Here is a 15716-nt window from a genome sequence, read left to right on the forward strand (position 1 = left end):
AGCCAGCTGTCTATGCCACCTGGTGCAGCCAGGACACCTCAGCAGCCAGAGCCAGCTGTCTATGCCACCTGGTGCAGCCAGGACATCGCAGCGGCCAGAGCCAGCTGTCTATGCTACCTGGTGCAGCCAGGACATCGCAGCGGCCAGAGCCAGCTGTCTATGTTATCTGCTGTCGCTGTTGTGCTGTGCTGGGGCCCAACTCCAACACGTGCCTGCTGGAGGCATCTCTGCATCCGGGGCCATTATCATTTTCTGTTCTGCAGCCCGCCTGGCTCCCATCTCTATATGTTTGCTCTGAGCGTGAAGCCATCCTCCACACACACCCCCTTACTACGTTTCCCTACAGTCAGGGGTCCATGGTGCAGTCTGCAGTTGTGGTCCGGAGGCTTACGAAGATGTAATGACGGCTCCTATGAGCTGGAGGGGAGCTGGCTCTTGGCGAAGTGTGGGGCTCCTCACCCCGCCCTCCTGACACTTTGGAGCTGTCACCGCGAGCATGTTCTGGATGTTGGAGGGGCACAGAAGCGAAACAATGATTGCTCTCCTCTGGGTCCCGGGTCCCCGAGGGTCCAAACTGGAGTGAAAGTCTTGTGTGTGAGCACTTTGTTGTGTGGTCCCAGGGGAACAGCAGACAGAGTGTGTAGAGAGGGGAGTTTGTTTGCATACCACATGGTGCCTTCGGCAGAGCTGTGGGTGTTTGACTAGCTAGAGTGAGGGGCTGGAATTTTCTTCCTGGTCTGTGTCCTTGAAATGTGCACACAAGTTGTAGAAGGTGTTATCTGTTGCAGACCCAGACTCTGCTGTGTGCATCCAGAATGGGTCTGCTTGTGTCACGACTCAGCAAGTGCTTTGGTGTGTGTTGATGGCTCTGCAGCCCAAGGTCAGAGGCCATGCTCTGATTCGGGGACCACCGTTTGGCTCAGAGAAGCCTGGAAGCTTTACCCCAGGTGTGGAATCAGGTACTATTCTTGACTCGGCATCCCAAGCTGTCTCCCATGTGCTGGCCTTGGACCTGCAGTCACAGGAGAGGACTTAGGAAACAAGGCATGGATGGTCATAGGTGGGAGCACCCCAAGGAAGTGTGTGCCATCTGTGCTGGTCCCGAGAGGGACAGCAAGAGTGAGTCTGGCAGCAGGGCCCAGGAAACACTTCATAATCAGAAAAAGAATGCTCAATGGAAACCGTGGCTGAGCCTCGAGGGAAGGGAGGGCTGGGGTGAGGAGGGAAGGGAAGGGCTGTGGTGAGGTACGGTGGCAGGGGAGCCTAGGCATGGTCTGTTTGACTGTCTCACCTCTGGCCACCTGGCCAGCCGGAAACTCATCCATTTTGGTGGCAGCAAAGGGCTTCTCAGGCTCCCCTCTGCCAGGAAACCCTCCATGCCCGCTCCACCCTGAAGGTCTCATGGATATAGTCTGTTCCCCCAACCTCAGTTCCTTTCAGGCTAGGAGAACTCCTCCGTGGTGGCTCCAGAGAGCCCAGTAAACCCAGGCATGGAAAGAGTTTCTCCCCGCCTCTGGGCAGGAGAGATCCTTCCAGTAGATTAGCAGCCTGGATCCCAGGACCTGCCCTCACACCACCTGGCTTGACGTGGGAATCAAGAAGCTTTCAAGGGCTGTCTGCCGCGAGACAGTGAGTCACTTGCTCTGTCTGGCTGTGAGGATCTCTGCTGAGCTGATTAGGTCTGTAATTAGGAGGTGCTTCTTTTCTTGCTGAACAGAGGAGAAGGGCTGAGGAATGGTGAAGCCAACCTCGGCATAGCCTTTCCCCATGCACATAGGGACTGGAGTGTGACCCGGGCTAGGGGCAGAGGCAGAGGTGGGTCTCAGAAGCCAGCCCAGTACACGTCTATCCTAGACTCCCTCTGGCTGGGTGAGCTAGGAGCCTTGCAGGGAACTTACTGATACTCTTTTGTACCTAGAAACCCTCAGGAAATGCCTGAGCCAAGTTTGCTCCCAGATGGTGTGAGAACTGAGCAAGGTGGCTTTAAAAAGTCCCTGTGTGCTAGTGAACACCACGGTGGCAGGACGCTTGTTTAGCTGACCCGGGGCACTGGAGGCTGCCGTGTGCAAGGAGGTAGACTCCCTGGCCTTCTGTTTACCCACGCAAGAGTCACCCCTGTGTCTTGATCAGAGACAGATTCAGGTCTGGAACAAGATCTTGCCTTTTTAACAAGACCAGGTGCTCTTGCTGCGGTGGAGGACCCCGTTAGATGTTCCGGAGAATCCACGCAGGGTGGGCTCACTGTGTCATGGGTGCGCATGTGGCCTGCAAGTGGCATCAATCAATGGCCTGTCATGCAGGCACCCTATAAGGGGCTCTGTGGCTTCCTAACAGACCTCAGAAGTCTGCTTGTTCTGCCCAGAGACTCCCAGAGGCTGAGGATCCCAACGCAGGCCTGTCTCCTCCTGCATTTACTGCTAGCTGTCTCTGCATTCTGGCCTCCTTCACTTGTCTGTGGGACCTGCGGCCGTGACTTGGCCTCTGTGCGAGCTGTCAGGGAACAGTGGTAGGACAGTACAGAATGAATGAGATGACTTGGTGCCACCACTTCCGGTCATTTACAAAGCCTTGTCTTAGCTTTTGCCATGTGTTCCCACCAGGCGGTTCCTGCAGACTTCAGATTCCCAGGGTGGGGTATCTCAGCCTTTTGGGAACCATGGCTGCCTCCAGGGAATTCTACCGGTTTCTCAGACTTCTCTCTTTAAAGACAGCAAATCTCACTGTCCCCTCTGTAACTGCAGAATCACAGCATATGGAGACCCAGGCAGCCCCCGCCCGGCTCTGGTTCTCCCAGCAGGCTGAATATAGTAGCCTTGCCATGGGGGTTCACCAGGGTCCTTGTGGTTAGTGGGAAGGTAGAGCTTATGCCCCCATCCCTGCCCTCAATAACACCTCTTGTCCAAAGTTCCCATTGCTCTGTAGAGGAAAGCTCCAGTGGTGTGGGGTATGGAGGTGCTATTGGTCACAGCTACCACCTGCTAGTCACCTTCTGATCGTGCAGAACTGTGTGAACTTGGGGTTCACCCAGACCTCTGTGAGACACTGAGGCCTGCAGGGATGCTGCAGGTGACAAGAGCCCACCAGTGTAGGTTGTACAGATGGCCACCGAGGACCATGCTGGGCCTGGAGAAGGACACAAAAGCCCACGTGCAGCCTCCCCTGGCCTCATGGGTCGGCCGGAGAAGGCAGCCAGGCCTCCTGGAGATGCAGCCTCGGCCTGCACCTTATTTCTCTGGGTTTCTTTATTCGCACGCTACCTCAGTTGGTCTCAGTTTTGTGACTTGACCACAGACCTGACCCAGGGATCCCTGGCAAACTTACTGGGACACAGTGTCAAACTTGCCGCCGTGTGTCTGATACAGCAGAGCCAGGCTGGGCCTGAAAATGATGCACACCTAACAGGTGTGAGGTACCCCAGCCTTGGGGCTACTGATTGCCTGAACTTTAAGGGGTGCATTCTGGTATGGGATCCTCCCCTGTTGTCCTGGGACTTTGCTTGAGTTCCTGCACTTGTGTGTGGCAAAATGTTTTTTTTTTTTCTTCAAGAATTCCAAGGAAACCTTAGGTTTCCCTGTCAGGTAAGCTGGGTTCACTGCCTACTTCTTATTGCCTCTTGGGAGAGGTCATTGCTGTACAGTGGTGTGTTTGTGTGTATGTGTGTGTGTGTGTAGGGGTGTGTGTGATTGTGTATGATTGTGTGAGTGTAGTTGTGTGTGATTATGTGGGTGTGGAGGGGTGTGTGTGTATGTGATTGTGTCTGAGTGTGTGTGTGTGTGTGTGTGTGTGTGTGTTAGCCCTCTGTAAAGTCAATGACTTAATGGAAGTCAAGTAGCCATGGTTATTATCTGTTTTGCACAGTGGAGAAACTGAGGCAAGTGTGACTGTGCCGTGTATGCATTTTCACTGCTGGCACCAAGCCCTGTATTTGGGCTCACAGAGCCAGGGGAAGTGCGGGGTCTTTCTCACCGCTTTCTGAACCTCAGATCAAGGGAGGACTTTGGGCCTGTGAGGTGGGTGCTGTGCTGGCACAGAGCCACGCCTCCAAACCCTTCAGGTGCTGCCTGTGGTTTTCACTGTGGCTGAATGGTCTGCCGCCTCCATCTGCTCTGAGCTGCCAGTGCCCTGTGTTCACCTGCAACCCAGGGATGAGAGGAGAGACTAGCACTGTGGGTAGCGCCCTCTAGCGGACATGGGGAGGATATGCCCTCAGGATCAGGCTTCAGAAGCACCTCCCGGGCAAATCCTGCAGTGTCCTGGTCCCCAGTTGGCTGGTGTGTCTGATACTTGTCTGTTGCTATGTTAAGACACCATGACCAAGGCAACTTATAGAAGAAAGTTTATTTGGGGCTTACAGTTTCAGAGGGTGAGCCCACACCATCATAGCGGGGAGCATGGCAGCAGGCAGACATGGTGCTGGGACAGTAGCGGAGAGTTCGCGTCTTGAGACTCAACCACAAGGCAGAGAAAGCTCACGGGGAATGGTGTGGGCTTTTGAAACCTCAAAGCCCCCTTCCAGTAATGCATTGCCTCTAACAAGGTCGTGCCTCCTAATCCTCCCCAAACAGTTCCCCCAAATGGGGTTCAAGTATTCAAACTCACGAGCCTTTGGGGTCATTTTCATTCAAACCACCGCAGCTGGCAACTCTGGGCAGCAGGGAGACCGAAGTCCAGGGGGCTTTTGATTTGCTGCTGCCTTAACAGAGACTCAGCTGCTTATGAGGTAGGGATCTTGTAAGGCAGGCCATCCACAGTAAACAGTCCTACCAGGATGCTGCCCTGCCTGCCTCAGCATCCGATCTCACATGTCCAGAAGCAAGTTATAGATGTTCCCCAGACCCTGTCTGCTCCCCTCTGTCACGCTGCTAAGAGGCTCAGGCTTAGCGGTTCTTCACGGTACCCAAGGTCATTCCGCTCCCCTCCTCTCTGCTGCTACTTGACTAGACAAGCCCTCCCCGTGTTCCAGCAAAATCAGACTATCAACTTCCAAAGGCCTCTCTTGTCACATCCCTTAGCTTCTCTGCGCAGAGCAGACTCTCAACTCCAGCAGCAGCAGCAGCAGCAGCAGCAGCAGCAGCAGCACCACCACCACCACCACCACCACCACCACCACCACCACCACCACCACCACCACCACCACACAATACACTAGCCCTACAGCATGCATTGATTAACCCAGTTCTCAGACCACTATCCCTACTAATCCAGTAAACTCCACATGCATCGGCCTTAGGAAGTTGGCATCTGCTTCCCTGAAGGATGCTCCTTGGTTATCCTCAGGAGCGGCATAGCTAATCGCCACATCCATCCAAACCACATCCATCGTTCACACTTCCTCACTTGGGCTGTCTTGACCACAGACTCCCTGGACTTTGTCCTAGAGTTTATTCTCCTCCTGGATATGGTCCTCGGAGGTCCATGATTAGGAGACAGAGAACTTACACTGAGTCAGAGTCCCTGGAGTAAGATCTGGTGTGCACGAAGTGGGTGTTAGAGAAATTCTCATCAGATCTGCAGTGCCTGGGGGACCACCGAGCTGCCTGCCCGGCAGCCTCTCCTTTGGGCTTCTTGTCATCCTTCCATGCACCAAGACTAGACAGATGTGTGTAGGCTGCCGGCCATCTAGAACAGAGCTCACACTCTTCTTCTTCTTCCCCAGGAAGCTATGCCCCAGACATCTGTGGTCTTCTCCAGCATCCTTGGGCCCAACTGTAACAGACAGGTGCAGCCCGGCATGGGGGAAAGAGGAGGTGGGGCCAGCAACGGCTCCAGGGACCTCATTTTCCAAGATGGACGCCTCACTTCTGGATCCTTGGAGGCCTTGATGGAGCACCTGGTCCCAACGGTGGACTATTACCCTGATGTGAGTGCCTCGGATCCCGGGGGAGCTGGAGGGTGCCCTGGGCTTCAAGGAAGGCTGCTTCCGGGAGGAGAGGGAGGGCCAGGCGGGGCTTAGAGTTGGGCAGAGCAGCAGGGCCAGTGCTGCCTCCTGGGCCTTCATCCACCTTCTACTCTGCAGTGAAAGTGTTGTTTAGCAGAAGCTGCAGTGACTCCCCTGCTGCCCCCAAGCAGGGGAAAATAAGGGAGGAGGTGTAGGAAACATACATACAAAAAGACATACAAAGGGCCTGCCCCTGGATATGAAGAGAGTTTGAAGGGTAAGGCCAGCATGGGGGTCCTGTGACCTGGTGGTCCAGACTACTTCCTGGAGCCCATCCTGAACCGAAGCACCAGTGCTGCAGGGAGAGGAGCTACCTTTCTCCGAGGTGTGTGAACACCAGAGCCCTTTCCCTGCTCATCAGTAGTTCAAAACCGTCTTCCTCACCATTTTGAGGAGACATCGGGCTTTCTGGGAAGGGAACCGAGGAGACATTATCTCACCATGTTTGGCTTTCCGTCCTCCTCTGATGGATGACATCTCTTAGCAAGAGTGGCTCTGCAGGCTTGTCCCATCTGAGCAGGCCCTGTTCATCTGGGCGGCCCCTGTTCATTCCTTGCAGCCCCTGTCCATCTGAGCAGCCCCTGTCCGTTCGAGCTGCCCCTGTCCATCTGTCCCAGGGCAGACACTCAGGCTCCTGGTGGTCAGATTCAGGGTAGGAGGAACAGCTACTCTCTTGCTGCCTCTTTTTTCTTTTTCTGTTTTTGGTCTTTTGAGATGGGGTCTCATTATATGGGTCTGGCTGGCCTGAAACTCACCCTGTAGACCAGGCTGGCCTCAGACTCACAGAGATCCAACTGCCTCTGCCTCTCAAGTGCTGGGATTAAAGGCGTGTGCCTCCATGCCCAGCTATCTTTTTTTTTATTTTTATGTGTATGGATATTTTACCTGTGTTTATGTGTGGAACCCATGGTACTGGAGTTAGAAATAGTCACAAACTTCCAGGTGGGTGCTGGGAATTGAACCCTCTGGAAGAGTAGCCACTGCTCCAGTCCCTCTAGCTGCCTCTGAAGGGCAGTGCTTGGGCCATCTTGGCTTCTCCACCTGCAAGGCCATCCCTGCCCTCCCGGGGCTCTGTGATGACAAACCTTCCCAGTCCTCCATCCGTCTTGTAAGCCCTGTCGGAGACTCGTTAGGGCTGACAATGGTGTTGGTGACACAGAAATGGCTGCCAAGAGACTGGGACAGAGCCCAGAGGAACAACCCTAGGTCCTGGAGAAACCAGGGCAGGGCCACAGTCTCTCAACACTGACTATGATACGGAGCCATGGTCTTGTGCCAAAGCAAGGACAGATTCCCATATGGACCATCACAGAGGACCTCAGCATGCTGTCAGCCAGTTCTCAGGACATTGTGCCCTGGGATGCCACCCCCTCCCAGGTTCCCAGGAAGTGGGTACCCGGTCAGGAAGTAGAGAGGGGAGTCTCACAGTACATTAGCTCTTCTCCAGAGTTCCTGATCTTTCCTCCCCGGGTACATGCTAAGCACATGCATGCCATGAACACACACCAGATTTCCACTCCTTGGAGATGGCCAGGAGCTTTTCCTTACATGTTTGAGTCATCTACTTGTAAGGGGGACCCTGAGGGTCTCACCTGTTGGTTAGGGTCCTGGGAACTCATGCTGTACAGCCCGGGGACAGGTCACAGCAGGTTTACACGGTCAGAGGAATACCCAGTGTCCCGGGAGCTCCCTCTAGGAGCCTTGCTTGCTCCTATGGCATGAACATGCCCTGCTTCTGTCTGTGTGCACTTCCTACTGACTTAGCCCAGCTGGCCTTAGGCTAGAGCAGATAAATTCCTGTCCTATCGGTGTGGAGTTGGGGCCTAGGGATACAGGCAGTCCAGTGTACAGCAGCCAAATGGGGTGGATTGAGGTCCAAGTGGGGTAGAGTCCCACAGAGGATCCCAGCCTGTAGTCCCACCTACCCTGTGAAGGAGCCTGTGAAGATCCTGTAGCAACTGACCCACGGGAGACACAAGGCATGAGAACCATTGGCCCCAGGCTGTGTCACCTAAGCCTTTCAGTCTGGCTTGGACCAGGCCAGGAGAACCCCCATTATGGTGGAAGAATTCCAGCAGAACGGTGTCTCCTAGGCGTGCAGACGTAACAGTAGAAGAAACAGGGTCGTGTAAGATAAAGGAAACCATGTAAGCAAAGACTCAGGGCGATATCCTGGGAGAAGCCAGGCCGGGTCCAACTGGGCACCCCTGTGGCAGCTGTCTGATTGTCATTCACCCCCTGCTTCCTTCAGAGGACATACATCTTCACGTTTCTCCTGAGTTCTCGCGTCTTCATGCCCCCTCATGATCTTCTGGCCCGAGTAGGACAGATCTGCCTGGAGCAGAGGCAGCAGCTGGAGGCTGGGCCTGAGAAGGTAAGCCACAGAGGGGACGGTGGCCCTTCGTCTCTGGTCAGGGTACGGGGCAGCCTGGAGGCCCAGCACAGGGCCTGGGAAGGGACTTGGCCCTAAGGCAGAGGGTAGCTTGTACCATTGCCACCTTATGGTTCCCTCTGACTTGGGAGTCTTACACATTCCCCCACTGTCCAGGCCAAGCTGAAGTCCTTCTCTACCAAGATTGTGCAGCTGTTGAAGGAGTGGACAGAGGCCTTCCCTTACGACTTCCAGGATGAAAAGGCCATGGCTGAGCTGAAGGCCATTGCACACCGGGTCACTCAGTGCGATGAGGTGAGATTCCCCCCTTGGTCCTTTGCCAGGCTTGTTGGATATTTTTGGTGGCGGGGGCAGTTTCAGCAGGAATATCCGCATATGTGGTTCCTTTCCCTGTGACCTGTAAGGGGGTGGAACCCACAGACAACAGCTTAGCAGGCCAGCCATGGGCTGGGTGGACCAGCATTACCACAGCAGTTACTGCCTCCGTCCTGGTCTCAGTGCCCTTGTGCCTGGGTGGGGTCTCTGGGTAGCTCTAGGAACCTGTCTGCTCTTCCCGGCTCCCAGACGTGTCTTGGATTTGGTAGAAACAGAACTGAGGAGCTGTATGGAGAACCCCATGCTCGGTAGCTCCTGTTTGCTGGGTAGGGGAGCCTGGGGAGAGACTCCTGAGAAGTCAGGGAGTCTAGGACACCACAGCTAGGGACAAAACCCTTCCTGCTGCCTTCTGGGTTTCTCCTGCTATGGGAAGCAGGGAGCAACAGCTGTGCTGACAACCTCTGGGAAAGTTGCCTTCTGCCCCTCCCCTAACAGGACGGCCCACTAAATCCCTGAGTCCAGGTAGCTGCTCTGTGGCCCACGTTGTCATCCAGGGTCCTAAGGTATCTGCAGGCTTAAATAGGAGGTGGGAACTGAAGGCCAGACACAGCCCTAGAAGGGAGATGCTTCTCTGTGGTGGTGGTGGTGGTGGTGGTGGTGGTGGTGGTGGTGGTGGTGGTGGTGGCCATGTTGCCAATCCACTCCAGCACCTTGATGAAGTCCTGACCCCACCCCCACCCCACAGGAGAATGGCACAGTGAAGAAAGCCATTGCCCAAATGATACAAAGTTTGCTGCTATCCCTGGCTGCTCGAAGCCAGCTCCAGGAGCTTCGAGAGAAGCTCCGGTCACCGGTCGTGGACAAAGGGCCTATCCTTAAGGCCAAGCCACCGGCCGCCCAGAAAGACATCCTGGGTGTGTGCAGTGACCCCCTGGTGCTGGCCCAGCAGCTGACTCACATCGAACTGGTGAGTGCCGCTGCATTCTCTGTATGGTACAGGGCGGGGCTGGGCCACACTTGGCATTGCTTCGACACTGGGTGCTGCAAGGGTACCTCCCTGCTGCTCCGCCTGGGCTGCCAGCTCTCGCCACTACTGCCATAGGCTAGTTGTGTCTCCACTAGAGCAATGGGTCTTTCCGTATCTGGTGTTGGGTCTGTAAGAGTGTGGCCTCCTTGTGTGAGTGGAAGGGGGGACGGTAACACTGACCCTTGGTGGCCCCAGGATACAGGAGCGGCCTGAGAGGAGCTAGTTTCTGCCCTGGATGGGCTCTTTCTGCTCCCGCAATCTTTTTCCTGCTCCCTGGAAGCTCTGAGCCTCTCCTCCTTGTCTCCCGCTGCAGGAGAGGGTCAATAGCATCCGCCCCGAGGACCTCATGCAGATCATCAGCCACATGGACTCCTTGGACAACCACAGGGTGAGTGGGCACGCTCTGGCAGCCACGGCTGCGAGTTGGCCTAGCTGAGCCTGACACTTGCTCCCTTCCCTCGCCCCACAGGTTGGGTGCAGGTCCTACTTAGTGTGTGGTTTGAACTTTGGTGTACCGGGCCATGCCCCCCAGTAGGTGCGGCTGTGGTCTTCCTGCTATTTATCATGGGAGTTAGTGATGACTCTACAGAGCGGTGTGTCCTTGGACTGATGGGCTAGCCTGTCCAGCAGCTAAGGATCAGGCAGGCATGGTCCACATCACACGTTGGTCCTGGGACCTGGCCAGCCACAGTGACTGGCTTGTCCAAGCAAGGTCCCCAGGGCTCCCTGTGACACGCTTTGTCCCTCTAGTGCCGAGGAGACATGACTAAGACCTACAGTCTAGAGGCCTATGACAACTGGTTCAACTGCTTGAGCATGCTGGTGGCTACCGAGGTGTGCCGGGTAAGTTCCTACCGTAGCAGGTCTGGGTAAGATGGCCTCTCTCACCATCTTGGCAAGGCTGACTGGCTCCTACCCTCACAGCCTCAGTGCAGATGGTGGCCACTACCAGGACTCAGCCTTCCCCTGCCAGCAGAATCACACACAATAATGATTCTTTCGCATGACTTTTGTTTTTACTGACCCCATCCCTGGAGTGCTCTTCCTGTACCCAGAACTACTGAGCCAATTAGAGTGAGTTCTGTGCTCCTCGGCCTTTGAGGCAGATGGCTTCATTCCTTTTGTGGACAAGGATGAAGCAGTTAGGACGTAGATCTAGTCCCCTGAAGATGCAACCTCAGGTCTCTGGCAGCACAGTCCGATGCCCTCCCTGCACCTTTGCCTAGTGGTCCCTTGGTGGCTCCATGCCAAGGCAGACTCTCTGTTTCCAGGTGGTAAAGAAGAAACACCGGACCCGCATGCTGGAGTTCTTCATTGATGTAGCCCGAGAATGCTTCAACATCGGGAACTTCAACTCCATGATGGCCATCATATGTGAGTATCCAGGTACAGGTGGGCTTGCTTGTGCCACCTGCCTCTCCATGCCCTGACCTCTGCTCACTGTCCCTTCAGCTGGCATGAACCTCAGTCCAGTGGCACGGCTGAAGAAGACATGGTCCAAAGTCAAGACAGCCAAGTTTGACGTCTTGGAGGTACTGGCGTCTGTTCCCTCTCTCATCTCGGGTTGTCCAGAGGGTCCTCAGCAGCAGAGGGTGGCATCTTTCCTGGCACTCACACACACGGGGATTATCCATGTTGGTGGTGGGCACTTGAGTTCCCCTTTGGCCTTGGTGGTTTGATGGAATCAACACCTAAAGTGAGCCCTGAGGTGTGATCATAAGAGCTTGAACCAGGTGACACTGGCCACTGAGTAGTCAGCATCTCCTGACCCTGGGCCATCTGGGTCCCCAGAGGCTGGCAGACAAGTCTTCTGAAGTTCCACATAGATGTCTTTGATCACAGACTACTTTGTGTTTGGAAAGCCCAGTCCTTGCGCCTTGTGGAGCAGTGAGGTCTAAGGGGCGTTCCTTTGTGTACTGGAGCAAAGGAAGACTTTAAAGCAGTGGTTCTCAGCCTTCCTAGTGCCGTGACCCTTTAATACAGTTCCTCATGCTGTGGTGACCCCAACCATACCATTATTTCCGTTGCTATTTCATAACTGTAGTTTTGCTGTTGTTGTGAATTATATTGTAAATATCTTTTTTTTTCTGATAACCTTCTGCAACCCCATGAAAGGGTCATTGGACCCCCTAAAGGGATCATGACCCACAGGTTGAGAAACACTGCTTTAATGGCAGGAACATGGAAGGAGCTGGGCAGGCAGGGCTGTGGCCCTCCTGTGTCCAAGGCCTGCAGGCTCAGGGGCTGCTCGTGACCTTTCCTTCTCATGTTGACTGCTGGGCCCCTGGGACCATGTCTTCTCCACTTGTCATCTCAGACTCCACAGAGGGGCATCCTGCACCTGTGTGAGGGACTCACTCTGTCTTCCCTGTGCCTGCAGCATCATATGGACCCCTCCAGCAACTTCTGCAACTACCGTACGGCCCTGCAGGGGGCAACACAGAGGTCCCAGACAGCCAACAGCAGTCGGGAGAAGATTGTCATACCTGTGTTCAACCTCTTTGTGAAGGACATCTACTTTCTGCACAAAATCCACACCAATCACCTGCCCAATGGGCATATTAACTTCAAAGTGAGCCCAGCCCCTTGAGGTCCCAACATGGGTGGGGCAGGCAGAGCCTTCCTGTGCTACCACAGCTACCGGGCAGTTGCTCTGTAGCAGGGGCTGGTGTCCAGGCCTTGCCCGAGGTCTAGAAGGTCCTTCAGGGCTGGATGCGCCAGGTGGGTCAGGGCTGCTCTTCAGCTTTAAGGTGTGAGGTGCAGCTCCTGTCTTTCTGGGGGGAACGGCAGATCATGGAGCTTGTTGCCAAGGGCCTGTATTTATCCAGGATCCTGGGACCAGTGCTGTCTCTGCTAAGGAGGTAGAGGAGGAGCCATCCCTAGGGACTTGGGGGTGAAGAGGGATTTAGGTAAGAAGGGACTTGAGCAAAATTCCAGAGAAAGTGAGAGACCAGCCTGGTGGGCTGAGGGTGCCTGGCCAAGGTGGGGAGCAGAACCTGGGGAAGTGTAAGGTGCATTCAGTAAGGGGTTGTTGGGTCCCGTGCATTTACCGATGCCACGGTAAAGAGAAAGGTGCTTGTCCTGTTGGTGCCTTTGTGCTGGGCCTTCCTGGGGAGTGCCTTAGGTTGGAGTCACAGAGGGAGCCTTCTGGGTCCCCATGCAGGAGAGGCATAGGCTCTGCTGCAGCCTGATTGCTTCTGCAGGAGGGCAAGGCAGAGTGTCCTCAGGGATTTTCGCCACCTCTGATGCTGTACAAGCTGCCCTGGTTGTCAGCCAGGCCGGCACTGGCACTGGCATCTTCCTCCTGCTGGGACTAATAGCATAAGCAGTAGACAGACATGGGAGCCATTTCTCTGGCTCTGAGAGCTGACTTTACGTTTATCCAGGTGACATATAGAACATCCTGTTGGTGTTTTTGTTTTTTCAGAAATTTTGGGAAATTTCCAGACAGATCCATGAGTTCATGACATGGACACAGGTAGAGTGTCCCTTTGAGAAGGACAAGAAGATTCAGAGTTACCTGCTCACGGCACCCATCTACAGCGAGGAAGGTAAGGGTATCTCTTTGACAGCACACCCATTTCCCCAGGTGCACAGCACACCCATCTCCCTAGGTGCACAGCAAACCTATCTCCCCAGGTGCACAGCACACTCATCTCCCCAAGTGCACAGCAATTGTTCTCATGCCCAAGCAGGCCCCTTGATCTCCTATGGTGGCCCTAGGAGACAGTCAGGGCCCAGGTAGAGTTCCCAGCCCTCTTGTCCTGGGCCTCACTGTGACCCTGGAAGGTCACCTCTTTATAGCCTGCCTGTGGGGATGTTGGCTCTCAGGGGCTCTCCATCCCTCAGCTCTCTTCATCGCCTCCTTTGAAAGCGAAGGTCCTGAGAACCACATGGAGAAGGACAGCTGGAAGGCGCTCAGGTAGGACTTGCCAGGTACATCCGGGCCTAGGGAGGGAGAGGGTAGGTGTGGCAAGAACAAAGCTGGCCTTCCCATGGGACGGTTTGGTGGGATGCTGAAGACGAGATGTGGCCCTGCCCTCTGTCTGCTCAGGGAGCCTGATGCAGCCCCTTCTGTCCATCTGTAGGACCACCCTCCTTAACAGAGCCTAAGGATGCAGCCTGCAGATGCCGGATGAAACATAACAAGTGAACCGAGTTCAAATGGTGACAGATATGGGATGAGAGAGGAGGAGACCTCACTGGTTGGGGTCCATTTTGTATATAACTTTTATGAAAAAGAAAAATGGTAATTATTCCATGCATCAGCCTTTGGCACTTACGAAGTTTTTTTTGTTGTTGTTGTTATTTATTTTAAACAGGGCAGGGCCCTGTTTTGGGGAGGGGCGGGAAAGAGTATCATGGGAGATGGTAACCATGGTAACATCTTATTCTAATGAAATGTAGATTTTTATTTTCTACTTTTGATGATTAACATCCTATGAAAAAAATTTAAAATAACCCAACCAAAACCAATGTGAGCCCTGCCTGCTCGGACGCCTCTCCAGCCAGTGTCTCTGATGTTGGGGTTAGTGCCTTAGAGGGTACTGGGGGTCCAGTCTTCCTGTTCCATTGTTGGAGCTGCAGCCAGCTCTGTCCTGTGCCGCAAGGAGCCCACCCTCAGCAGCCTGGGCCACCAGGTTCCCACAGGAAGGGCTGGAGTGGCCAAGAGGTCTCGTGTGCACACTTCTGGAAGGGAACCTTTACATACGGGCTTTCCAAAGTTTACATTTTCAGTTTCCTTTATCAGGGATTTACGGGGTTGGGAGGGGCAAGGGGATGCCTGACAGCATATTTTCTGTGAGAATATGTTTGGCAAATTGTTCTTCAGTTGTGTTTTAGAGGAGAGAAGAATCCAAGACAATATAGGGAGGGCACGGGGGCATCGTCAGTCTTCTGGCTGCACCCGAGCCGTGGCGCTGCAGTGAAGGAAGGCGGCTTCTGAAGCTGGTGCACAAAAAAGAAAAATGGGTGTGTGGCAGACAGACAGCTTCCCCTCCCTTTGGTAGGAGCCCCCCAGGGGTAATCTGAAGCTCAGACAACTAGCCAGGTAACCCCCACGCTGGAGCACTTTCAGATCAAACTGTCCAACACGGAGTGGTGTATTTCTGATCCTGACAGGGGAGCGTGGTTCATCTTTCATGTCTGATTTCCTGGCCTGAGCCCTGGGTCTTGCTGACCATGGGTGGGGTGGCTCTGTCCCTCAGGCAGCTGGAGAGATCTACACCGATTTGCTTCGCTTGGGTGGGAGGTGTCTGTCAAGAAGCCCAGTATGGAATGGTTTGTTCCATTGCCGGAGCTTCTGTGAACAGCCTGGGGATGGCCAGCTAGGCCATGGGGAGGTGGGCTAGGTGGCCACCCCCAGCCTTGGGAGCCAAGTAGTTACACTGTCCTGCCACAGTGTGTTTGCACTTTTCAGACCTTCTAGCTAGTACAGACAGATTGTATATTGATAGTACATATTGATTTGTTTATGTCTTTGAGATAAAGGCTGGACACTTGAGATTATATATTTGGAATATAATGTTAGAACATTTTCTGTACATGTGTTAAGAGCCTTCAGTCCATGTGTGCTTCAGGGGTCACCGGTTCTAGTCCCTTCTTGAGAAAGTGTCTACATTGCTATTTCATTGCCCCAATTTGATACGCCCTTCATTTGATGTTTTGGTATTTGGAGCTGATCTCTGAGTATAAAGCTGTACCATATGCAGGATGTCAATTGTGGTGTGACTGGATGTACTTGCATCAATAAAAGAACATGTTGCTCTTCTCCCTTGCCTGTGTGTGTGCTAAAGAGCCTGGGGGGCAACACTGCGGGGATCCACTACAGGCATGCAAGCGGGGGTCCCCAGCAAGGAGTTTTCATTTGCAGCGGAGCCACATTCTGACAAATGACTGTCAGGGGATTAATGTGAGCTGAGAAAAGGCTGCACAGGGTGAGTGTTGAAGAACTGCTCTTTTCCAAGACCACGCCCAAGGATGGAGTGTGTGATCATCTAAGTTAGGGACGTCTCATTCATGATATTAGTCATAATCTTTTGTCG

At 54.1% G+C, this 15716-nt stretch overlaps 1 protein-coding gene across 3 annotated transcripts in view; it reads left to right on the top strand.

Annotated features, from left to right (window-relative positions):
- The window catches only part of Rasgef1a (RasGEF domain family member 1A), an 86908-nt gene extending 71465 nt beyond the window's left edge, over nt 1–15443 (top strand). For all 3 annotated transcript variants that reach the window (XM_005365082.2, XM_026788170.1, XM_013353053.2), the window contains exons 2-13: nt 5657–5860; nt 8190–8312; nt 8487–8624; nt 9391–9612; nt 9986–10060; nt 10423–10515; nt 10944–11046; nt 11125–11204; nt 12053–12244; nt 13100–13223; nt 13522–13594; nt 13761–15443. In XM_005365082.2, coding sequence (XP_005365139.1) covers nt 5663–5860; nt 8190–8312; nt 8487–8624; nt 9391–9612; nt 9986–10060; nt 10423–10515; nt 10944–11046; nt 11125–11204; nt 12053–12244; nt 13100–13223; nt 13522–13594; nt 13761–13785 — 1446 coding nt within the window. In that variant the 5' untranslated portion in view covers nt 5657–5662 and the 3' untranslated portion in view covers nt 13786–15443. The remainder of the gene's footprint in view (nt 1–5656; nt 5861–8189; nt 8313–8486; nt 8625–9390; nt 9613–9985; nt 10061–10422; nt 10516–10943; nt 11047–11124; nt 11205–12052; nt 12245–13099; nt 13224–13521; nt 13595–13760) is intronic.
- Nucleotides 15444–15716: the final 273 nt, after the last annotated feature.

This window comes from Microtus ochrogaster, unplaced genomic scaffold (assembly GCF_000317375.1).
Source record: "Microtus ochrogaster isolate Prairie Vole_2 unplaced genomic scaffold, MicOch1.0 UNK1, whole genome shotgun sequence".
NCBI classification, from domain to species: Eukaryota; Metazoa; Chordata; class Mammalia; order Rodentia; family Cricetidae; genus Microtus; species Microtus ochrogaster.